General features: G+C 39.9%; 1 protein-coding gene and 1 long non-coding RNA gene across 2 annotated transcripts in view; one reads left to right on the top strand and one right to left on the bottom strand.

Moving 5' to 3' along the window:
* The window catches only part of ppip5k1a (diphosphoinositol pentakisphosphate kinase 1a), a 54,681-nt gene that overhangs the window by 5,561 nt on the left and 24,717 nt on the right, over positions 1–24,403 (top strand). The window contains exons 3-26 of the mRNA XM_017304063.1: positions 763–958; positions 1,695–1,785; positions 1,875–1,960; positions 3,010–3,164; positions 4,023–4,124; positions 5,093–5,254; positions 6,197–6,318; positions 6,401–6,502; positions 7,461–7,547; positions 7,622–7,697; positions 7,786–7,895; positions 9,133–9,218; positions 9,743–9,868; positions 10,130–10,251; positions 11,137–11,319; positions 13,567–13,708; positions 13,793–14,016; positions 14,690–14,817; positions 14,907–15,021; positions 15,115–15,222; positions 15,749–15,877; positions 15,954–16,100; positions 16,270–16,360; positions 17,648–17,773. Of these exons, the coding sequence (XP_017159552.1) occupies positions 763–958; positions 1,695–1,785; positions 1,875–1,960; positions 3,010–3,164; positions 4,023–4,124; positions 5,093–5,254; positions 6,197–6,318; positions 6,401–6,502; positions 7,461–7,547; positions 7,622–7,697; positions 7,786–7,895; positions 9,133–9,218; positions 9,743–9,868; positions 10,130–10,251; positions 11,137–11,319; positions 13,567–13,708; positions 13,793–14,016; positions 14,690–14,817; positions 14,907–15,021; positions 15,115–15,222; positions 15,749–15,877; positions 15,954–16,100; positions 16,270–16,360; positions 17,648–17,773 (3,016 nt within the window). The remainder of the gene's footprint in view (positions 1–762; positions 959–1,694; positions 1,786–1,874; positions 1,961–3,009; positions 3,165–4,022; positions 4,125–5,092; positions 5,255–6,196; positions 6,319–6,400; positions 6,503–7,460; positions 7,548–7,621; positions 7,698–7,785; positions 7,896–9,132; positions 9,219–9,742; positions 9,869–10,129; positions 10,252–11,136; positions 11,320–13,566; positions 13,709–13,792; positions 14,017–14,689; positions 14,818–14,906; positions 15,022–15,114; positions 15,223–15,748; positions 15,878–15,953; positions 16,101–16,269; positions 16,361–17,647; positions 17,774–24,403) is intronic.
* Positions 14,973–24,403, bottom strand: part of LOC103462966 (uncharacterized) — a 12,841-nt gene continuing 3,410 nt past the window's right edge. Inside the window, exons 2-3 of the long non-coding RNA XR_533427.2 lie at positions 19,264–19,375; positions 14,973–15,059 (exon numbers count right to left, since the gene is read on the bottom strand). This is a non-coding gene — a long non-coding RNA (uncharacterized LOC103462966). The remainder of the gene's footprint in view (positions 15,060–19,263; positions 19,376–24,403) is intronic.

Genomic DNA, 24,403 nt, shown 5'->3' with positions numbered 1-24,403 from the left:
CCTGCGACAGACTGGCGACCTGTCCAGGGTGTACCCCGCCTCTCGCCTGAAACGTTGGCTGGAGATGGGCACCAGCACCCCTGCCGACCCCACTGAGGGAAAAAATGTCTGTTATAAATTAAATAATCTGCCAGTGGAATTAGCAATTATTCATCAATATAAAGAAATTATTGACTTAAAACAAGCTCCTGGGTCTTGCAGAAAGGTTTGTTAAAAAAATTAAAAAAAAACTTGAGCCTAAAGAAAACTAATCTAAAAAGGAAATTTTGAGGTTTTTCTTCAGTAATTTTTTTTCATATATATATTTTTTTACTTCATGGCTCCAGGTTTAGCTCCATTCAAAGACGCTGTAAAAGGCTATGAATTTTGTTCAAAGACTGAAACTGAAAAAAAAGTTAAAAACTTATTTCAGGGATTTTCACTAGAACCGTATGCTTGGGCTGGAGGAGATTTAGATTTAATTTTCAGCTGCAGACGCCCAGCTAGGAGGAGGCTGCAGCGTAAAACAAAAGACGATCATGCGGAAAAGCCTCATATCTGTTTTTCTTCCGGAAGCCTGTTAACTGAGTAATGTCATTGCTTCTGCCAGAAAACTGAAAATGGGTCACTGCTTTTTATCGTTTTCTGAACTGAATAAGTGTCTCCTATTTGCAGGTTTGACATTTCTAATTATTTTATTTTGAGAACAATACGCTACTGCAATAATAACACGTTGTAAGCCGAGGCCTCTAAGTTCTGAGTGATCTGTTTCCGTCCCGTTAGGCCGCGGAGCAACAGATCGTGGTGGGGATCTGCTGCATGATGAAGAAGTCCAAGTCCAAGCCAATGACCCAGATTCTGGAGAGGCTGTGCCGGTTCGAGTACATCACCGTGGTCATCTTCCCAGAGGACACCATCCTCAACGAGCCTGTGGACAAATGGCCGCTGTGTGACTGCCTCATCTCCTTCCACTCCAAAGGTGCCTCCCCTCCCCTAACACTGACAAAATCATGCATATTTAATCTGCAGTGTCTTTCCAATCATTTTCTGCTGATATTTCTCTGGATGCTTGTGTTTCCCCTATGGACGCAAGCAATTAATCAACTTATGATTAACTATCAATTTAAAACGAATTCCAATCGATTAACTAATAACGTCCATGTAGTTCTTCTGTTAGTGTTGTAGTGTGGTTGTTGTCCAGCAGAGGGGGCTGCTGGTCATCCTTAAAGGAGCCATTTGACACAGGAATAAAGGTGGCGGCCATATTGGAATGTAAAAGAGAAACGATCCAAACAGAATCTGACGCAGGATGAAACATTCGCTCTATGCAGCTCCTGTTACAAATATAAACATCGACAAGTTCATTAAGTTAAGTTTTCGTTTTTATAGCGCTTTATTCAGCTTAGCGTTAACATAAGATCTGCTGATGGGGAAAGCTGTACCTAGGGGGGAGTGGAGAGGGAACAAGCAGCGCCACACAAGATGGTGATTGATTAAGACCCGTCTCCTCACTCTGATTGGTTGTTTCTAGTTAGCAGATGCAGAGGAGCTAAATTTTTTTTCATAGATTGTCGGTCTCATACCATACTGACAGTTTCTGCAAATATGTAAAAGAATATATATATATATATTTTTTTTTTTACATAAGTTATACTGACGCTTTAATCAATAAGTTTCTCCATATTAAAGGTTTAAAAGTGTCTTTCTTTTCGTAGGATTCCCTCTGGACAAGGCGGTGAGCTACGTCACACTGAGGAGCCCTCTACTCATCAACGACCTGAACACGCAGTACTATATTCAGGACAGGTGCATCCACCTCACCCTTCCAGTCTCCAACAAAATAAACATCTATTGGTGTCTTTTAGTATCATCAGGCTTTTTCATGTGTTTTCCAGGAGAGAAGTGTATCGGATCCTGCAGGAGGAGGGGATCGAGCTGCCGCGCTACGCTGTGCTGAACCGCGACCCAGATAAACCAGAAGGTCAGCCTCGTGTTCCTGCTTGTGCTCTGAACTTATTGTATCAGGCATCCTTTATTCAGCCGGGTTCTGGTTCTGTGGCAGCTATGGGATAAATATAGCGCTGGATGTTCTGCAGGGACGAGTTTCCCTCATTAGGTTCTGTGACATAAAGGTCCTGGCACTCGGATCAGATGTTTTACGTGTTTAGGAGAGCTTCTTCTCAGGCCTCAGCAGTGAACGCCGCAGGGTCGACGTTTCCTGTGTGTCTTCGGCTTCACAATAAATCAATAACGATATAGATCACGATAGCTAATATCTATAGAATATTCTCTCACTGCTACCTAAGCTAGGTTGTTGGAATCAACTAACTCACTCGCTGTTTGGTTACCTAGCAACAACATTTTGGATAAAGGGGTTTCAAGTTACACCAACTTCGGTTGCCTAGCAACAACCTGCTGCATAGCTTGCACAAGTTTCCGTACACTGGCTCATGAAAATAAAAATAAAAGTAGCTGCTTAAAAATACAAAACAACGCTGTGGAGAGTAAACTGGATAAAACGACAAAGATCAGGATTTCAGATATTTAAAACTGTGACGGATAATTATTGATTATCCATTGATAATAAATATTTGATTATATTGTGATTATAGGCCCGTCACAAAAAATCAATAAATCACGTAATAATTGATTCCATTTACAACATTTATCCTTTTTTTTTCTTTTTCTGTTTCTACTGAAAATGAGAAAACAAAGTCTTCAGTCTTCTGCTTTGGCCTCAGCCAGCCAAAGCTGGTTTAGAGAGACTTTATAATTAATTTAGTTTGTTTATTTTGGATAATTAAAATGACTTCCAGTTCCGAGTGTTTTTACATTATTATGTTATTACCATTACATTACTTGAAAATGGTCTCAAAACAACAATATTATCATTTATCACAATAACTTCTGGGACAATTTATTGTCCAGCAACATTTGTTTTCATGGTGGGCCTAATCATGAAAAGTTTTTCAGCCATATCGTCCAGCCCAATGTGTGTGTGTGTGTGTGTGTGTGTGTGTGTGTGTCCAGAGTGTAACCTGGTGGAAGGGGAGGACCATGTGGAGGTGAACGGGGAAATCTTCCAGAAACCTTTTGTGGAGAAGCCCGTTTGTGCTGAGGAYCACAACGTCTACATCTACTACCCCACGACAGCAGGCGGCGGCAGCCAGAGACTCTTCAGAAAGGTCGTGACCTCCGCACTCATGACTCGTTTAGTGATTCAGATTAGTCCGACCAAACTACAGGCGGCAAACATTTACTTATCATACACGGAGTTCCTGTGTGACTTTTAATTAAGTGTCTTCAAGGTCAAGAATTAACATCTTTTTATTGTTATTATTATTATTGTTTTATTTTTTTTAATTCATTAAATTTTTTAACTATGTAAAATATTTAGCTTTATTAATATTTTAGAATCAATAACTAAGTATACAGTTATGTTAAACATATTTATAAATACATTTAAAAAAAATAAAAAATGTGAATTTTATTTGAAAAATAAATAAAATAATAAATTAGTAATACAGAAGAAGAGGAATAAAAAATTTAGACCTGAAACAATTAATTAGATTTAATTAGATTTTTTTTTGTGATTAATTGGTTAGTGTTCAGAGTCAAAAAAGGCCATTTGGTGAAAAAAACAAACAAAAAAACATATTCAGATCAGTAACTGAGCCAAACTGTACAAAAAAAAGTTCCTTTAATTGAAATAAGTCCAACATTCAGGAGAGATTAAAGAAAACAGACTCTTAAAAATGCAACAAGCTGATCAGGAGTCATAAAAAGTTTCTTCTCTCTATGTTAGACTTTATTTCCACACATTTTCCAGTCAGGAAATTTAAAATATTTCAAAATAAGAGCACACTTAATGCTTCTATGTTGTGTTTTATGGCTTTTTGTCATCATCTGGGACCAGGCTGCAATTATAGCTTGCAGCTTTTTTTGTTTTTTGTTTTTACATTTTAGCTAAACCTGCGTCTCAGTTTTTAAAAGAAGTTGTGTGAAATAGAAGAAGAACTGAAGTTGGTCTCTGCTCTGTGCAGATCGGGAGTCGGAGCAGCGTCTACTCTCCAGAGAGCAGCGTGAGGAAGACCGGCTCCTACATTTACGAAGAGTTCATGGCGACTGACGGCACGGATGTCAAGGTTTGGGCAGAACTCGCTGAGAAACCTCAGCTTGGTGCAGTTATTGTGTTTTCATTTCATATAAACATAGATTACTCACACTCACACCCAGTCCATTTAACCATTTAGAAACAAACAAAAGGCCTTAAAATGAGTAAAATGGAGCCAGTCCAAGGAAGCTGTCAGGAGTGGAGCTGCAGCAGAGCGGAGGCTGGCTCTGCAGCGCGTGTTTCACGTGGAACGTCATGATAATGGCCGACATGTTTCTCTCTGTGAATAACCAGACTTCTGCAGTCCAGGCCAGAAGTTTGCATTCACTCATCTGATTCAGAAAAATCAGATAAATTAAAGGTTTTTAATAATTTAATGGATTATTCAGGTCGGACGTCGAGCTTCCCACTCTAGAAGTCTGAGAATTTTTCAGACGCGGACTTTGAGATCCAATATGGCCGCCCGCTCCTTGCATCAGTAATAGCAAGCTAAGGTGGAAACTAGGGCTGAAGCAATTAATGATGATTAATTGACTATTGAAATATTTAGTAATTGTTAACAGGAGTACACAGACAACACTAAAATATGTATGCATATGTAGAAAGCTCTTTCTCAGAACTTCATAAGTGGTCGTTTTAACTTCACCTGGTTTAAATCCTGTAAGAAAAACAAATCTCTCTCCTATCTTTTGCATTCAGTTATTAATTGGTTGTGCGTTTAGATTTCTCTCCACATTTGTGTTTGAATCACAGATTACAGCTAATTTGTGATGTTTTTATGTATTCACATGGTGGGACTTGAGAGTTTCTATTTCTAGGCCCTGTTGCCACCTGCCAGTAACATATCAACTGCTCTCAAACTCGCAGCAGAACCTCTGCTTCTGCGCATGTAAACATTTGATTTTCATGAGTTTTGCAGCAGATAAGTTTTAGTTTAGTTTACTGGTTGAGACTTGGAGCTCTGGTGTAACAGAACTGCTGGTTTGTGTCGGACTGCAGGTGTACACCGTCGGGCCGGACTACGCCCACGCCGAGGCCCGGAAGTCTCCTGCGCTGGACGGGAAGGTGGAGCGCGACAGCGAGGGGAAGGAGGTCCGATACCCCGTCATGCTCTCCGCCATGGAGAAACTGGTGGCCCGGAAAGTCTGCTTGGCGTTCAAGGTACGCCGGCCACCACCGGGGTGTTTACTCCATCATATCTGTGTTAGTGCTGAAACGATTTATTGTGATTAATCAATTCTTGAAATAATGATCAAATAATTTAGTAGAACAACATAATCAGAACAGTAATTCAGCTAAAACTGTAGAACATTCATGCATTTAAGATTAAAAGCAATGCTTTTGTCTGTAAATATGTTCTGCATATGTTAGGGATGCAACAATTAATCACATTACTTGTGATTAATCGATTCTTGAAACAATTGTCAACTAATTTAATAATCGATTAATCATTAACTGGAGTATAAAAGCTCTAAAAATTGCATTGAAAGAATCAGAGCAAATTAAAACCAAAACTGTATAAATAATATATATATATATATATATTATTATTTTTTTTGCATATAAGACATAAAACCTTTGTAAATATGTTCCTATATGTTAAGGATGAAATGATTAATCGCGTTACTCGTGATTAATCAAGTCTTGAAATAAGTGTCAACGAATTTAGTTATCGATTAATCGTTAACTGGAGTATAGACTCAAAACAATGCTATTTAATGAAAGAACAACACAGTCAGAGCAGTAATTAAGCCAGAACTGTACAAACACGTTTACATTTTGCATTTAAGATAAAACAAACCTTTGTCGGTAAATGAATCCTTCCTACAGATAATTGAGCGCACACTAAAGGAATGCTGTTACTGCATTTAAAGCAATAGGACATTTATTTTGATGTTTAAAAAAATAATAAATTTGTTTATTTGTATTTTCTTAATATATTTTTAATATTGTACAGAAAAACTCCAATGGTTAAATAAAAACTCTGCAGTTTGCCAATTTTTTTTCCTTCTGATTAATCAACTAATCATCAAAATAGTTGATTACTAAGATAATCATTAGTTTCAGTCCTAGTCTGTGTTTTCTCTCGCTCTTCCACTGCAGCAAACGGTGTGCGGCTTCGACCTGCTCCGAGCCAACGGACACTCCTACGTTTGTGACGTGAACGGTTTCAGCTTCGTCAAGAACTCGATGAAATACTACGACGACTGCGCCAAGATCCTCGGGTACCAGCTTTTCTTTCTCACCTGCCTTTTTCAACGTTTCTGAGTGTTTATTTGAGCTTTTGGTGTTGATGAAATGTCTCAGGAACATCGTGATGCGAGAGCTGGCGCCTCAGTTCCAGATTCCCTGGTCGATCCCAACGGAGGCGGAGGACATCCCGATTGTTCCCACCACTTCAGGGACCATGTAAGACCCGGTTAATGGGCTCATCTCATCACTAGCTGCTTTTCTTTGGGTCTTAAAACTGTGCAAATTGGAATTAGAAAAATACATTTTCCTTAATGGAAACATGTCGGTTTTGAAAAAGCAAAATATTTGTTTTCCAGCAGCTTATTTGTTGGCACTGGCTTCCTTGAACATCAGAGGCCTGACGGCTTCTCAAAACTCATCAAAGTTGAGTTTCTTATTGGAAAGCGTGGAATCCGTGGCTGTAAAAAAAAATTACAGACTAAAATTTTCCCAAAAGCCTGAAAACAAAAGTAACTTCTCCCAAATATAAGAGGCGTGTCGTGCCAACGCCTGAAGAAGATGCTGACATCTCGTCTGACGGCTACAGCGGCAAAAAAATTCAGGAATTTTGAAATTGATCTCAGAAGTTTTGTAGAAAAAACATGAAAATTTCTGAGATTCAAAAGTTTAAAAAAATCTCAGAAATTTTAAGATGTGATAAACTTTCTAGATCAATATCAGAAATTTTCTGAGCTCTTAAAGTCAAAAATTTTTCACTTTTGCAAATTCAAATTGGCAAACTTTCCAGAAAAATATTTCGCAAATTTTAGATTTTTGGATTCAGGAAATTCCTGCGTTTTTTTTGTTTGTTTCCTTTTTTTTTTAATTTTTTTTTTTTTTATAAATTTCTTAGTTTAATCTAAAAATTCCAGAGGTTTGTTTTCTATCTACAGTGACCATACTATGTCTTCGTAGATTATTTATGATGATCGCTGCCATTATAAATGTTCGGATTCGTTGGCACCATAATTTTTAATGACTTATCATGTGAACAAGTTTATTCATGTCTTTTATTTAAGGGGAACACCACAATTACGAAATTGTGTATTTTTGTAAAAGGTTTTGCACACATTTATAATGGAAACGTAGCTTCTGTGGCTTAAACGTTCTCATAAATTTACTCTGAACTGGCCAGGATGGAGCTGCGCAGTGTCATCGCCGTCATCCGTCATGGAGACCGAACGCCCAAACAGAAGATGAAGATGGAAGTTCGCAACCCCATGTGAGATTTTCCCTCTGCAGCCCGATCACTAAACGCCACATTGAAAGACCAACCGGTCATTTGTTTCCCGTCAGGTTCTTTGATCTGTTCAAAAAATACGAAGGATACAAAACCGGGAAGTTGAAACTCAAAAGGCCGAAGCAGCTGCAGGTGAAACAAGTCGATCCTGACGTCTGAGTAGCAGAAATGTCAGCGCTGGCCGTTCCTCTGACGGTTTCTCCCTCTGGCCGTCTCACAGGAGGTGCTGGACATCACCCGGCAGCTGCTGATTGAGCTGGGGCAGCGCAACGACTGCGAGATCGAAGAGAAGAAGTCCAAACTGGAGCAGCTGAAGACCGTTTTAGAAATGTAGGTGAAGAAAGTCTGATGATTTACCTCATTTCCCTGGAAGCTCCTGAAAATGGCAACTTCTTACCAGGTTATTAAAAGCACAAGCATGGCTGCAGCCTGTGATAAATTAGCTTTTGTTGGACGTTTTTGTTCTCGTTCTCCTCCAACTTCCTTAAAAGCTCGCTGCTCAGTTTTCTCACTGTTTATAAAATAAACGTCTGCTGAGAAAAGAGTGGAAGCAGACCTATGAGGTCATGGCAGTGATTCACCAGACAGCTCTGGGCTTTCTGTTGTGATTGAAACCAATCCGTCTTTGCAAGGCCGTGGTTCTGATAAGCCTGCAGTGAGTTCAGTAACAAACGACACACCATGTGATGTAAAAGTTACATATTACACTTCCTTCAACAGGTTAGAATAGATATATGGCCTCTACAAAACATGTTTATAAAATTTTTTTAACAAAATAATCCTTAGATAATCAGATTTTTGAGCTGTTTTAGGGCATCTTGTCACTTTAAATCCAAATAATTTGCTGCTGGCCACCCCCCACCTCAACGTTTACACTCGCACCTGAAAATGGCTTCAAGCAGATGCGTAATTATACAACCGTACATCTTGGAAAAGCATTAGTAGAGCCTCCTGCACAACTAACAGGAATGCAGCAAGTTGTTTCTGAATGGTGAGTAAAAGACAAAAGCTGGCCAATCCTGCTGGATTCCGCTTCGGTTGCTAGGTAACAGAGCTTTGCTCAGCTAGGGTTGCTAGGTAACGGCGCGGCGGCCGTGGAATGTGACATAACAATGAACTCAATTTAAATATACTTTATTAATCTCAAAAGGGAAATTAAACGGCTTGTTTCCAGACTCGGCAAAACATTAACTTATTGCCAAAAACTTATAGTCAAAGCGAAGCTTATAAAGAAGAAAAAATATTAATAAACCAGCCAAATTATGAAAAAACCCTGAGATTTATAGTTCAGAAAATATGGTATGTTAAAGGAAAGTGGAAGGAGAATCTGCAGTAGAAAAAGGTGCATTAGCCACAAACGACAGGGATAACACCAGCAGGTTTGACCACTACTGGTGGAAACGGAGCCTCAAAAGTTACAGTTTCAACATTTCTGCACTTAAAATAATTTTTACTGGTCTGACTTACAGTTTTAATGTTGATTAGCTATGATTGTCAAATCAAAAATGCTTGAGAAACTTTGGAAGTAGTTTTATTTATTTTTTAAAATCTTTTTCTGGTTCTAAAGGTACGGTCACTTCTCTGGGATCAACAGGAAAGTGCAGCTGACTTACTTGCCCCATGGGCAGCCGAAAACCTCCAGCGAAGACGAAGGTTCACACATTTTATTTGTTCATTTATTTAAACCTGCAGATGGCTACTTTTATAAGGAATATGTTTTTACATATTTGGTGAAACTGTCACCATGTCGTGACAGAATGGTATGAGACAGATGATCTGTGAACAAATCAAGCTTCTCCGCCTTCTCCCAGTGCCTACCAGAAACAACCAGTCAGGGCAAGGAGGTGGGTCTTAGCGCTGTCAATCATGCCCGTGAATGCTAAGGCTAGTTAGAATAGCCATGGATTATGGTGGATAACAGTATGCCTGTAGTGGTGAGTTGTTTCTCCATCGTTAGCCCACTAGGTAGCATGTTCACAAGGCCTCCTGACTCTGATTGGATGTTGACTGCAACCATAGCTCATGGTGGAGGTGAAGGAGATTTTGTTTGTTCACAGGTTATCTGTCTCATATTAAACTGGCACAACATGGTGACAGTTTTAACAAATAAACATATTTTTAAAATAAAAGTTACATCCTGCAGCTTTAAGGTTAAGTTCATATTCGGTCTGTTTCAGACACGCGTAAGGAAGGCCAGTCCCTGCTGCTGGTGCTGAAGTGGGGAGGAGAGCTGACCCCTGCTGGCCGGGTGCAGGCGGAGGAGCTGGGCAGAGCCTTTCGCTGCATGTACCCTGGAGGTCAAGGTGAGAATGACTAAAATCCTCAGAATTTATCAAGCTCCCTTTAATCTGTCATACGATTGATTGATTAATCGCTTCCTCCAGCAGGCCTGCAGATGTTTGTTTTGTTTGCCACAAATCAGTGGGATTTCTTTCCACCTCTTTGTTTTCTGTTGGTTCATCACAGAAGATCCCAATAAAGAAACCAAATGTGATGAAACGGCTCATTGTGTTTAGAAAGCAGCATCCATGTTTGTTGACGCCGTTCTTCCTGGGTTGATGCAGGAGACTATGCTGGATTTCCGGGCTGCGGGTTGCTACGGTTACACAGCACCTACAGACACGACCTGAAGATCTACGCGTCGGACGAAGGCCGGGTGCAGATGACGGCGGCTTCCTTCGCAAAGGTATTCTGTGATATTCAGCAAATGATCCAGCAGTAAGCGGAAAATTATCAGGATTTATTTACTGCGTGTTTTTCTGGGTTTGGAAAAATATTTGAGTTCCCACCATTTTCCAAATTGAATTTAACGTTTTAACCTCTAGTTGTTCAGTTGGTGCCTGAGATCCATCTAGAGCTAAATGTTCTCTCAGATTTCGCAGCTTCTTCTGGATTCCAGACAGTTGGAAATTGGCTGAGCAGAGAAGCGGGATTAATGTTAATCTGCAGATCTTGACGCGCCAGCACCGCGTTTAGGAAAACAAAACGTGTCGTGTTCATGTGATTGATTTTTTTTCTACTTCTGTGTTGTTACATATAATTGATTTGGGTTTTATTTGTTTTCTCATTTCAATCAGTTCTACGGAAGAAGATTAGGGACAATGAAAGAAAAAAAAAACTATTTTGAGATTAATTTCAGAATTCTGACTTTTGATCTCAGAGGATTAAAATCACAATTCTGAGAAAAAAGTTAAGATTCTGAATTTAAAGTCAGATTTTTCATTTTTTTCCCCCAAATCTTCTGCCTTGGTGAACCTGAAATGTCCTCCACCAAATGTAGGGAAATGCTGTTAAACACAGAATCACTGATCATTCCTGTTTCGTGTGAGTGTGGGTTCAACTTCAAGTGTTTAACAACGGCCCTGCACGTGGCACCATTTACATGTTTTATTTGTATTTTTTAGAAGCAGAATGAAGTTTTGCAGATCCCAGTTTAAGCTGCACAGGTTCTGAGATCCAGTCCAGAAAGCAGAAAGAAATGTTTTCCACTCATTTTAGAAACATTGTCAGAAATAGACAGATTTGGGGTGTGTGTGTGTGTGTGTGTTTGTGTGTGTGTGTGTGTGAGCAGGGCCTGCTGGCTCTGGAGGGGGAGCTCACACCCATCCTGGTGCAGATGGTGAAGAGCGCCAACATGAACGGGCTGCTGGACAGCGACAGCGACTCGCTGAGCAGCTGCCAGCACCGCGTCAAGGCCCGGCTGCACGAGATCCTGCAGCGGGACCGCGAGTTCAACGTCGAGGACTACGACCGGGTAACGAGTCAGACAACGTATTTCATCACACTAACAAGTAGGAACACGCGACAGGCTGCGTTCACGCTGGCTCCTTTGGCTTAAAGCATCCTGGATCAGGCCAGTCTGAACAACACAGATCGGATTTATCCGAATGCAACTCGGGTCACCGGGATAAACGATACGTAGCTGATCTTTTCAAATTAGACATGTGTCTGTACGGCCAGGTCGCATTCATCCGACCTGAACGGCATTGATACTCAACAAGCGTCACCATTCTGCGTCCTGATAAGCGCAAACGGGAATAAAAGCAACAATCGTAGCGCACCATAATGAAGATTAAGTCGTTAACGAGCTGGCTCCTGTCATTAGCATCCTCGTTTACTTCCGCAAACACTGAGCGCTTCTTCTTCTTTTTTATGGCGGTTGGCAAAACGCTGAGCACGATCTCTCTGTGTGACGTTACTGCGCCATCTACTGCGCATGCAGGACATGTTCAGGTCTTCTGCAGTTCACACAGGAGGTCACATACAAGTTGCAAATGGACATGTGAACAACCACGCGAAAAAAAAATCAGATCTCACAAGAAAATCGTTTTTTCACCACTTTAAAACGAAGCATGTGCTTCTAAAGCCGACTGCAGGTTCCAACCACAACTCTGGGAAGGAAAGCAGGATTCAACACAGCTGTTGTGTTTCCATGTAGAGATTTAGATTTATTTTATTTAAATTTGATTTAAATGACCTAAAATAAGTTTGAACACATATAAATATATATTTTCAACTCGATTAGTATGTGATTCTTTTTTTTATATTTGTATAAAATCATATTGTGATGTTTATCATTACTGCCACAATAGATAATGTGATATGAGTTTTATGCCGTATTGTACATCCCTACTAATAAATGCTTTAAAGTTTCCAGCCCTGACTGAGGCGGTTTCTGTGGTTGCTGCTTAAGGAAAACATGTTTTGTTTCCGTGTTTCAAAGCTAAACCGTGACAGCTGCTCCACCTCAGGTCGTTATTTTTAACTCGCCACGACTCCCACAGACATCACGGTTAAACCGAAGCAGAAACTGTTCAACGGGGAAATGGTCAGAGTGTGAAAAGAAGCCACGAAGATCAACCACCAGATGCTTTTAGAGCAGAAACTGTCCGATACGGTTGACATAAAGCAGGCTGAGAGAGATCAAAATCTAAAGAAAACATTTTTTTTTTTAAACTCCGGACATTTACATCATCTAGTTGCATGAAGAAAACACAAATATAAACTATTTAAGTTTATTTTATGGCTAAAGATAAAGATTTGTCTTAGTTGTGCATAAGCGCGTGCTGATTGTTTTTTTTTTTAAGCGGTGGCCGCCAGGGGGCGCTAGACGAGCCCCAGAGGGAAGATTAGGAAACAAATTCATCCATTAAATTTTTAAATCATGAATTACATGTTTTTATGAATGTGACCTGTTTTTTTAATCATTATTATAAAATATAAGTTAAAGTAACTTGATGAAGATGGAGACAGAAAGAGCCTTTATTTTCCCACGGAGGAGAAATTCAGTTTTATTTTCGATCTTCTTTTTCTGATTGTCAGATTTATCAAACTGTTTTGCTCTTCAAGCTAAACTCCTCGTTTATTCTTCCTTCCTTTTATCTTCCCTTTCTTCCTGCATCCTGCCTTCTCCTCTTTTTTACCTCCTTTTTTTGTCCCTTCTTATTGTTCAGTTTCCTTCTCATCCTTCTTTTTTATATTTCTTTCATTCTTCCTACTTTATTATTTTTTCTACCTACCTTTTTATTTTTTCTTTGTACCCTTCCTGCCATCCTTCCTGTCTTCTTTTCCTTTTTCCTCCCTTCTTATCCATCTTTCCTTTTTATTTGTCCCTTTTATCTACTTTTCTCTCTCTTTTCCATTTATCTCCCATTTCTTCCTACATTGTTATCTTTCCTTCTTATCCTTCCTTTGTCTCCTTCCTGCCTTCCTTACTTCCTTCTTACTCTTCATTCCCTCCTTGTGTCCCTCCTTCCTTGTGTACTTCTATCCTTTCTTTCCAGGTCTGTAGTTCAGTTTGGGTTTAATTTTTTTCATATTTATAACTAAATGACATCAAAGTCTGGAGAGTCACATGAAAAGAGGCCGTTTGGACCAAGTCGGCACCGACCATCTGTTGCTTTAAAAACCATCCAACATGTCTGTTTAGTGAAGCGACATGTTTTGTTTTGTTTGTTTACTCGTTGTTGGTGACGCCGGTCTGTGTTTCGTTTTGCTACAGCTGGCCCCGACTTGCGCTACTTCTGTTGTGAATTCAATGAAAATGGTGAAGAACCCGGTGGCCACATGTGATCAGGTCTACGCGCTCATTCAGAGCCTCACCTCTCAGATCCGCACCAGAATGGAGGACCCGAAGTCTGCCGGTACAGAAACATGAAATCGGCCCTTCCCGACGTGTCCGGCTACGTTTCTCCAGCTTGCAGGATGTTTTTCTCCTCTGCCTCCAGACCTGCAGCTGTACCACAGCGAGACTCTGGAGCTAATGCTGCAGCGCTGGTCCAAGCTGGAGAAGGATTTCCGCATGAAGAACGGCCGCTACGACATCAGCAAGATCCCCGACATATACGACTGCGTGAAGTACGACGTCATTCACAACGGCACGCTCGGCCTGCAGGACACGCAGGAGCTGTTCCGGCTGTCGCGAGCGCTGGCCGACATCGTCATCCCACAGGTGGGAGGACGACAAAGGAGCCTAGAGCTGCTTTTCTTATTAAATAATATTATAATGACACATAATTAGTAATATATGATCAGGCCATTGGCAAATAGGTGGGGTCTGCTGTAGTACTGTGACAAAATGTTGTTTATTTAAAATTTTTTTACACATTTTTACTAGTCTGTTCAGATGCTTATGTTTCTTATGCTTTTGATTAGCAATACTTAAAATGTTGGGTACACTTATGCTAACACACTAATAGCAGGGCTAATTCTTTGTTTAACATCTTTGCCAACTTTGAAAACATTTAGAGCCCTTAGCTTCCGTTAAATTACTTTTTCTGAATAAATTCTAAAGCGCTAATTTGTTTTGTAAAGTTTAGGTTGAATAAATTTTGACATTGTGGTTGAAGGTTTGTTTATCAACTCATCATAAACTAATGTTTATGTTCATAAACTAGTGTTTATGATCAGTGCTTCAGGGCTAGTGCAGCTAACGTTTCAGCTAGCAGTTCCCACCGCTGGTTATTTGTATATTTAATTAGGTTTTCTTTTGTTTGGATATGTCTTTAATCTGGGGGGGAAGTGTAAATATTTACTAATATGACCCATCACATTCTGGATGCGAAGCCCTGAAATGTTAATAAATTGAGCCACCTGAGTAGTTTATTTTTTGTGTGTTTTTGCAGGAATACGGCATAAATAGAGATGAGAAGCTGGACATAGCTTACGCTTACTGCCTCCCTCTGGTCAGGAAGATCCAGCTTGACCTGCAGAGGACGCATGGAGACGAGTTTGTTCACAAGCTACATCCTCTGTAAGTTAAATTTGAATGCAAAACAGATGTTTAACGGAGAGTAAATGTAGGTAGCCATGTTTTTTTTTTTTTTTACTTCCTGTTTACAGGTATTCTCGTGGCATTATGTCACCCGGTCGTCACGTCAGGACTCGGTTATATTTCACCAGTGAGAGCCACGTCCACTCCCTGCTCAGCATTTTCCGATACGGAGGCCTGCTCGATGTAAGCAGACAGTGATTCCTGCAGATTCTGGAGTGTTTCTGTGAAAAGATGTGGAGATCAGGGTGATATTTTCTCCGTTTGTGTCTGAGACAGGAGGAGAAGGACCAGCAGTGGAAACGCGCCATGGATTACCTCAACGAGGTCTCCGAACTCAACTACATGACGCAGATTGTCATCATGCTCTACGAAGACAACAACAAGGTGAGTTGCTGATGTTTGATGAGACGGATCATCAGTAGAAGTTAAAATAAGCTAATAAACCACTGCTGTGTTGTTAGATTAGCTAATGGCAGCGGCAGCTAATCTGTCACAGCGATCAGTTATTAATAATCACAAAATAAACATCAAGCCTGAGAACAGAAAACTGTAAAGGACTGAATCTTTTTTGTGTGTGAAAGATTTGTGTGATTTTTTTTTTGGTGTTGAATCCTGATACACTAGTGGTCCTGTTAGTCGGTTGCTACGGCAACGGATCTGCGTGCAGCATAGCCGACAGAGAGCGGGAAAAGGGAAGGTTACAAGTGGCTTTAAGTGTTTCTTCAACGGTTTTTTTATACCTTCAACTGCTGGTTTCATTTTGTTAAGTTAGCAGCAACAGTTAGCATCGTCTTTTTGACCTCCAGAGTTGTGCACGCGCGTGACATCTCCAGATGTAAACGTTGACATGCAGTGTGTCCGTAGCAAACAGATTGAAAACTTGAACGTCTTAAACGTTGTCTGCCTGAAGGACATTTCCTCTGAGGAGCGGTTCCACGTGGAGCTCCACTTCAGCCCCGGCGTTAAGGGCGCGGATGAGGACGAACACGCGCCGCACGGATTCGGCTTCAGACCCGCCTCAGCAGAGGTGATGCGACAGGTAAACACCGTGAGGCCTAAAAACGTCCCGATGTGGAGGACTTCCAGGCTCCAGCTGTGTCCGTCGTGTTCCTCAGAACGGGCAGAAAAAGGAGGAGGAGGAGCCCGGCAGTCTGGAGGACCTGACGCGAGACGAAACGGACCGCGCCGCTCCCGTGTCGGAGCCGATCACCATTCAGAGGCGGTCGCCGCTCATTCGCAATCACAAAACCGGATCAATGGAGGTGAGACTGAGCCCAGGAAGGAGTGGARCCACCATTTTTAGTGCCAACGGCTGTTTAGTTCTGTTTTAGTCTGTAAACATAAAATCATTTGCTTTTGAGYAAAATTGGTTTACGCGGYRKTTTTGATGCCACTAAGTCTCCCTACGTCACTCTGCCCTCTGACCCCCAGGTCCTCTCAGAATCCACCACCTCTAAAGCCGGCAGCTACCGTCTCTTCTCCATCCCACGTCAGTCTCCAGAGATGAAACAAAGCGGCTTAGGTAGGTGGARGAAAAAACGTCAAACAACAACAAAAAAAAACAAACCTCCTTGTTGCTACGGCAACCGCACACATCATCAGCCGGTTCCCTGTGGATTATGGTTTATGTTTGGGGGAGATGTAACAACATGGAGCGCAGCCTGTGTGTTTCCGTAACATGACCTTTGAACTTTGACTGCAAGTTTAGATGAAGAAAGTAGAACTTCAAACTGTTTCCTCTGTGGTTCAGATTTAACCTGAAATCAACAGGTACATCTCGATAAATTAGATCAACTTAAAGAAAAGTTGAAAATTCAGCAAAAAATAAATTTTATTTTATAGATTAACTATAGTTATACTTTAAATGTTTGTTTAAATACTGAAATGRACCCAGAATTCACTTCAATAAGTTGCGAAACGTTAATGCTGATGAAGCTTTGTGTGAGTATGCTATGAGTATTTTTGTTTAATTATGAGAATGATGTCATAATGCTAATGCTACCTTTTTTTACCAGAAGGTCATCTAAAAATTGACAGGAAAAAATATGTTTTATGGAAAAAGCTTCTAGTTATTGAAATCCAAGGGCAGCACTGAGACGGTTTTGAACAAAATATTGCAGAATTAAGAAGAATTTACAGAAAAATTTCACAATTTGCAAAAATGGCACCCTTAAGGAATGATTTAGAGAATTTATCCTCCCAAACCGAAGTCAAACAGGCTGGAATTGGATTAAAGCAGCTTAAACATGGCTGCTGGGAAGGWACCTCTCCGATATGCCAAAGCTTTCTGGAGACAAACGCAGGTAAAACCAGCTGACCAAATGTGCAGGTGCTCCGCTGGGGTTGCTAGGGCTTTGCTGGGGTTGTTGGGTAACAGGCTGGGGTTGCTAGGTAACAGGGTAATGCCTGATGATTTCTGGTGTTGCATTAGCAAAGATTTTTGAGACGGCTCATTTTCCAGCACTTGTATAGTTTTTACAAGCAGTGGAAACCAAAATGGAAATAAATAGACGTCCAAAATGTGAATTTTGCACCATAGGTTCTTTTTAATTTCATTCAAAGTGACATAAAAACTTCTTAAATTTGACTTGAAACCTGCAGATACTGTGGTTCTGAAAGTTTTTGTATTAATATCCAAGGTTCTTTTGCTGTATTTGCTTCATTTGAAGATCTAATGAGGACCAAATTCGTGTTAAGACAGTTTGAAAACCTCCAGTCTTTTTTTCTGCTCGTCAGTTTCTGTCTCTGTCTGTCTCCTGCTGGTGAGCTGTTTGAGTAACGGCGTGTTTATGTTCACTAACCCTCGCAGGCTCTCAGTGCGCCGGACTCTTCAGCACCACCGTCCTCGGTGGCTCCTCTAGCGCCCCCAACCTGCAGGACTACGCACGTGCACACCGCAAAAAATACTCCGCCGCCAGTCAGTCCTACAAAGACGGTATGTGTCTGAGACCGCCGCGCTTCCTCACCACCCTGCACAGCAGTAGATCAGGCAGACGAGCCCCGGCTTGCAGAAATACGCCACACAGTTCATCATTAGAGCAGGAATCCACCAGGTGTGACGGACTCCCACACATGTTCATCACWTTCATTCATTTTTTTGTTTTGTTGTAGAAAGTGTCAGTTCGTTTTCATTCTYGTCACCCTCCTCACCTTTTATTTTATTTATTTTTTTATTTTTTTACCCTCTCGCTGGCTGAGTTAGAAATCGGGTAACGCTTTACAGGACCGACAAAAGACCGACATGACATTTCCATAAACGTGACATAACGGCTGTCATCAACATGGAGGAGTCTTCATGAATGTTGACATGAAGTGTCTATAATGAYACCAGAGTGTCATTATTACCCAAATCTAACAAAAAAATGATGGCGCCACAAACAGAAATAACGACACCTCGGTGTAATAATGACACAAAATAATGACGAATGTTTGTGCAGCAAAAATKTTCCTTTGTGCTGCTTTTGCTTTGAAGATGTTAGRTGAAAGGGTCGACCAGCCTCCCACGTTGCCAAATCTAACAAAAGTGGTGTCAAGTGTTTGTGCTACATTTGTGCAGTAAAAATTTTCATTTGTTCTGTTGTCATTTTAAATATATTAATAAAAAYGTTTCCAGAGGTCATCAGAGGTCAACCACTCCCCGAACTCATGTTTACAAAGTCTTAACAAAACTAATGTCAAACCTTTTGACCTTTAAACTTTATTTAACATCTTGAAGCTGCACAAATGCAGCAGAAACATTCGATACCAATTTTGTTTGTTAGGTTTGAGGAAGGTGGAGCTTGGTTGACCTTTCATGACCTCTGGAAACATTAACATGTTTAAATGATAGTGGCACAAACAAAATATTTTACTGCACAAACATTTGACACTCATTTTGTTAGATGTGGGTAATCAGGGGGGCCTGGTTAACTTCTTGACCTTTAAACTTCAAAGCAAAAGCAACACAAATCAAAATTTCTGCTGTACAAATGTAGTCGAGTCGTTTGACGGCGATTTTGTTTGATTTTGTAAATATAAATGGTTGACCTCTGCTGACCTCTGGAAACTCTTCCATTAATAAACTTAAAATGATGGCRGCACAAGCAARTGCTTTTGCTCCGCAAACGTTTGACGCCAATTTTGCTATAGTTGAAGAAGGTGTGAGGGGCACCTTCACACAGACACTTTTAAGTTGCAGTAAAAATGTGAATTAAAATGTGATTATTTACCAAACATGACGACAGTCAGTAACATTCATGAAAACTCCCTCATGCTCATGACTGGTGAAGCCACAGTTATGACGGTGCTCATGTTTTATGCACACTCCTTCAGACAGAGTAAATGTGAGGCTGGTTGACAGGTTTGACGTTTTCCTTGTAGTTGCACTGTAATATTTACAGCTGAGTCCACACTTTTTTTTATTACAATGTAGGCTGATTTATTTACCCTGCTGGAGCTGCATGAAGCTGCATCGGTGAGCTTCCATTCGTCATCTCATCCTCATGTTGTCTCTCAGGTCTTTGCAGTCAGGCTGGGCGATATGGCAGGAACATTACAGCTGCGCAATGTACACAACGTCTTCAAAAAGTATTCACACCCTTACATGGTTTATCCTTTTTTATAGCTCATRAAAACACATTTAATCTCAAAGTGAAATCTGATTACTACAAAATAATGACAAGTAAAAATATGTATTAAAAATAATAAATTGCATAAAGTCTGTGTGGATCAGTGGGTTTCATCTGTACGTTCCAGTTTTCCTCCATTCTTCCTGCTAAACTTCCAGCTTAGCTCTGACAAGTCTGGGCTTTGACTAGACCACTCCATAACATCCGTTTTGCTGTGTTCAAAACATCTCTGTGTAGCTTTAGCTGGAAAATAAATGTCCTCAAATAAATGTCYTTGGAAGCCGTAGTTCTCAGTATTCCAGGATTCTCCTTGATTCTGCAGCTGAGATGCTTCCCCRCAGCATGATGCTACCCCCACCATGCTTCACAGTCTTGTCTGGTGGCCAGAAAGCTCAATTTTGATATCAGACCAAATAACTTTATTCCTCTTGACCACAGAGTCTTCCCATGTGCCTTTTGGCAAACTCTAAYCTATCTACGATCTGAGTTTTCTTCAACAGTGGATTCTAATTGCCACTCTGTCGATATTTTGTAGAAATCTACATTAAATGTTTKGKTTTTTTTWWMCYTTTTTTATCAAATCTTGTTGATCATGATTAATTTTAACAGCAGTAGAAGGATAAAACATTCAAAAAGGTGAATACTCTTTGTAGACACTGTATTTAATGCCACCAYGAGAGTTCAACTTTTAAAAACAACCAGCAGGCATAAAACCAAAGTTCCTGTTTCTTCTGTTCTGCATACTGTGCATGCACTTTGGAAGCTTATTTGCATGACTTCAGATTCAGACTCTCCAGCTTTTTCCCTCTTTTTACTGGTGAGGATGATAAAATTTAATATATTGGTTTAGATGGGACTATGGCATTGAAAATAACTTGGATGATTTGAGGTTTTTGTTTTTTTGAACCTTCTGGAGGAGTTCAAGTTTGGCACAACTGATATTTAGCAGATTCAGGAATACCTCCGTACTTCGCAGCAGGAGCTGCGTTTCCATTGACCTTCAAATTGCGCAAATTGGGATTATGAAAATAAATTTGCTTAATGGAAACACTAATCTAAAGAAARAAAAMGTTTTTGCACTGAGATGGGTTTTTAGTATCCAAGCTAGTGTATTTTGCACAATTGCAATGGAGACACTTTTTTCCACATGATCAACAACCGGAAGTTACTACTGGCAGAAATAACAAAGAAGACGACAGGAAGTGGTTGGGTACACTTTTTATTGTCTTATTGCGGGAACAAAATTTTTTACAGGGGATTTTAATTGTGTCTCTTATTTAATGGAAACGCTGGATTTCGAAATCGTATTTTTTTGACATCAGTGGAATATTGACAAAGTTTTGCACACAAAGTTTTGCACACCTTTCTAATGGAAACGCAGCTATAGAAGCATCGTTTGTGAWTAGGGACCTTCCATTTAACTTGTGTGCGTGCGTGCAGATATCCAACCAGGTAGCTTTGGAAATCTGGTGGTTTTTTTCAAGCTGAAATGTCCAAATTCAGGTGCAAGTCAAACTAATGTGAATTTGTTGTCCACAGTGGGTTGATCAGGTMTCAGATGTCAGTTATTTTGAATCTTCATCTGTTCTACTTAATTTTAAATGTCTTTAAAGTATTCTAACAACATGTGTGTCCCATTTGAGGTTGTGAAAATGACAGTAGRCATTTATCTATTGTGGTTAGCCTTGATTTTCATTCACTCACTACTATGTAAATATCTCAATATTTACTGAGAATAATGCTATATAATGATATTTTGTGCAGATTTATATACATGACAACCAGTATTTTAATATTTTTTTTGTTTTTTAACTAATAGAACAAAGTAGAAGAGATGAGGCCAGGAGAGTTGAGAGGGGAAAGAAACAGGGAGCAGGTGAGAAAGTTGCCAGGTTGAGCTTGATTTTCATTCGTTCCTTTGTACTCATTTCAATATTTACTGAAAGTGATGAGGCCCGAGCAGCGAAATGCTGCAAAGGCCTGGAGGATCTTATTTAATGGATCTTGTCTTATTATTTTCTGCCAGAGGTCGCAGATTTGGTGCCTAAACATTTTCAAAAATTTGCAACATTTTTGTCAAAATTGTCCCATTAAGGATTTTTAATGGCGTTGTTGCTGAACTGAGGTAGGCCAAGCCGTACATAGCAGAGATCTGAAGCTTGATACATAGGTAGATCCTCCCAGATGAGGAAAAAAACTCTCTTGGATGTATGTCCTAAAATGTACAGGGAGGTGGCCATTTTGGGTCAAAGGTCAAATTTGGCCATTTTTCACATTTATACACCTCGAACTTTAATGAACTCCTCCGGGGTTTTTTAAGTTATGTGGTTTATTTTTGCTCAGCATGCAGTTTAGTGATGGCGGATTAAAAGTTATCAAAATGTTGAGTTTTTTTAGCACCTTTAGGGGGCGTGGCCAAGTGGCAAAATCAAACAAAACGCTATAACTTTCATATAGAAATACTAATTTGCACCAAACTTGGTATGAGGCATCCATGTTGGATGACCGACAACAATATGTGGTCATATGCTGACATCATCAAAGCCACGCCCCCTCAAAACAGGAAGTCTTTTTTTTTTTTTTTGGAAAGCTCCATCTCTGACCCTCTTGATCTAATCAGGATAATCTTGTGTCAGAAGACGGATAACAAGTTGGTCTCACTTTTTTTAAAGCACAAAGAGTTTTTGCTGTAAGGCGTGGGCGTGGCAAAGTCAGAGGGCACGCCATTGCCTTTCGTTTGGCTCTGACTTTCACTAGTAGATATGAGCTGAGCTGCACCAAACTGACTACGATTGGTCCTACTCCAGTCCAGTACTAGAAGTCTATAAAGCCATGCTTTGACTGACAATCATGACATTTGTTGCATACAGTATATTTATCATGGCAGGACCAACCAAAACACCTCCTGGAGCCACGTCCCAAACCAAACAGGAAATCAGCCATTTTGAATCAAAGCTGCCATTTGTCTCTTTCACACGTATCTGAGCTAACTCCTACAGCTTTGGGCATGCAGACTTCTGAATCACTCAGATCAGTCGTCAGATGTATTAGATGTGCACAGAGCAGTGCAGGTATAAATTATAATCTGTCAAAAGGACAGATTATCTAATGGCTTTCATATTTTTCCATCATTTAAAAAGAAAACGGTCAAACTAGCAAAATAATCTGTTAATGTAACCCCTGAGATTTATACATACACTTTATTTTAATATTTTTTTTGTTTTTGAGCAATAGAACAAAAGAGAAGAGAGCAGGTCAGGAAGACTGAGAAAGGAAAGAAACTTGACTCAGGTGAGAAAGCTGCCAGGTGATTTAATGATTATCAAATCAGGAGATTTCTTTAATGAGATTTTAAATTAACTTTAATTCATGCAACTTGTCACACTCATCACTCACACTGATTTTCACTCATTCTTATGTTTTCATCTCAAAATTTTCTGAGAATAATTTTGTCTATTGATATTATGCATTTATATATGCAGTGCTCCGTCGCCATAACGCGGCTCACCTTTCGCGGTCTCGTTGCTTCGCGGCATTGTGTTCTGCGTCCTGATTGGCTAAACAGTCTCCGAGCTCCTTCTCTACCTGTGTGCCAAAAACGTTACGGTATACAAGTAATACTGATTGGCCATTCAGGAGATGAAAACTGAAACTTTGAATGCCTGCTGGAAAAAACTGGCCAGGATCGGCGTAAAACCCGACCGGAGGCTCGCTTGACGAGATCCGTCGCTCTGCCGTAGATCCAGCTGTGAATCTGGCGGGGCAGGATGGAGGAGACGCTTTAATGACACGACTCCGGATCACATTAAGGCCCGATTGATGCACACGCACATCCGCTGATCCGAAAACAGGTTTTGTTCTTTGGTTTCAATGTAGAGTATAAAATACGATTTATAATCGTATTTTTTACGATTACGTGCAGTAATCGTAAAAAATAAAAGTAACTTCGCGGATTTCGCTTACATCTCGGGTTGCTTTGGATCGCAACCCCCGCGAAAAACAAGGGATCACTGTACACACTTTATTTTGATATGTTTTTGTTTTGTTTTTCCAAGTTGTAGAACTCGGTAAAAGAGAGGTGGCCAAGAAAAGTGAGAAGGATAAAAAAGAGGGATCAGGTGAGAAAGTTGCCAGGTGATCTGACACCACAAAGTGATCATCAGTTCAGGAGATTTCCTTAAAGTGATTTTAAATTGACTTTTATTCAACTTGTCACATTTAGCTCAATTTTCTGAGCTTGATTTTCACTCATTCCTATGTAGTAGTCTTAATACGTGCTGAGTATAATTCTATTTATTGATATCGTGGATTTATAGATACACTTTATTTTGATAAGTTTTTGTTTTGTTTAAGTTGTAGAACTCGGTAAAAGAGAGGTGGCCAAGAAAAGTGAGAAACGTGAGAAAAGAGAGAAAAGAGAGAAAAGTGAAAAGGATAAAACAGAGGAATCAGGTGAGAAAGATGCCAGATGGTTTCAGTTGAGGCCACAAAGTCATTTTCATTTCAAGAGATTTCGTTAATGTGATTTTAAATTAACTTTAATTCAACTTGTCACATTCGGTAAAAAAAAATGTAACTTGATTTTCACTCACTCTTATGCAATAATGTCAATATAATTTGAGGAAAGCCCTATATCTTGATATTGTGCATGCATTTATATATATTTACATTTAATTTTATATTTGTTTTGTAACTAATAGAACAGAGTGGAAAAGAGGAGGGCAGGAAACGTGAGAAAAGAGAGAAAAAAGAGAAAAGTGAGAAAAGTGAAAAGGATAAAACAGAGGAATCAGGTGAGAAAGATGCCAAATGGTTTAAGACAGCAAAGTGATTATCAGTTTAGGAGATTTCCTTAGATTAACGTTTATTCATGTAACTTGTCAGACTCAGCTCAATCTTTTTAGCTTGATTTTAACTCATTCTTATGTAATTATTTGCTGACAATTATTCTATTTATT

Source organism: Poecilia reticulata, linkage group LG3, assembly GCF_000633615.1.
Source record: "Poecilia reticulata strain Guanapo linkage group LG3, Guppy_female_1.0+MT, whole genome shotgun sequence".
NCBI classification, from domain to species: domain Eukaryota; kingdom Metazoa; phylum Chordata; class Actinopteri; order Cyprinodontiformes; family Poeciliidae; genus Poecilia; species Poecilia reticulata.
The sequence above is the reverse complement of the archived record's forward strand: the minus strand, read 5'-3'. Positions and strand labels throughout refer to the sequence as shown.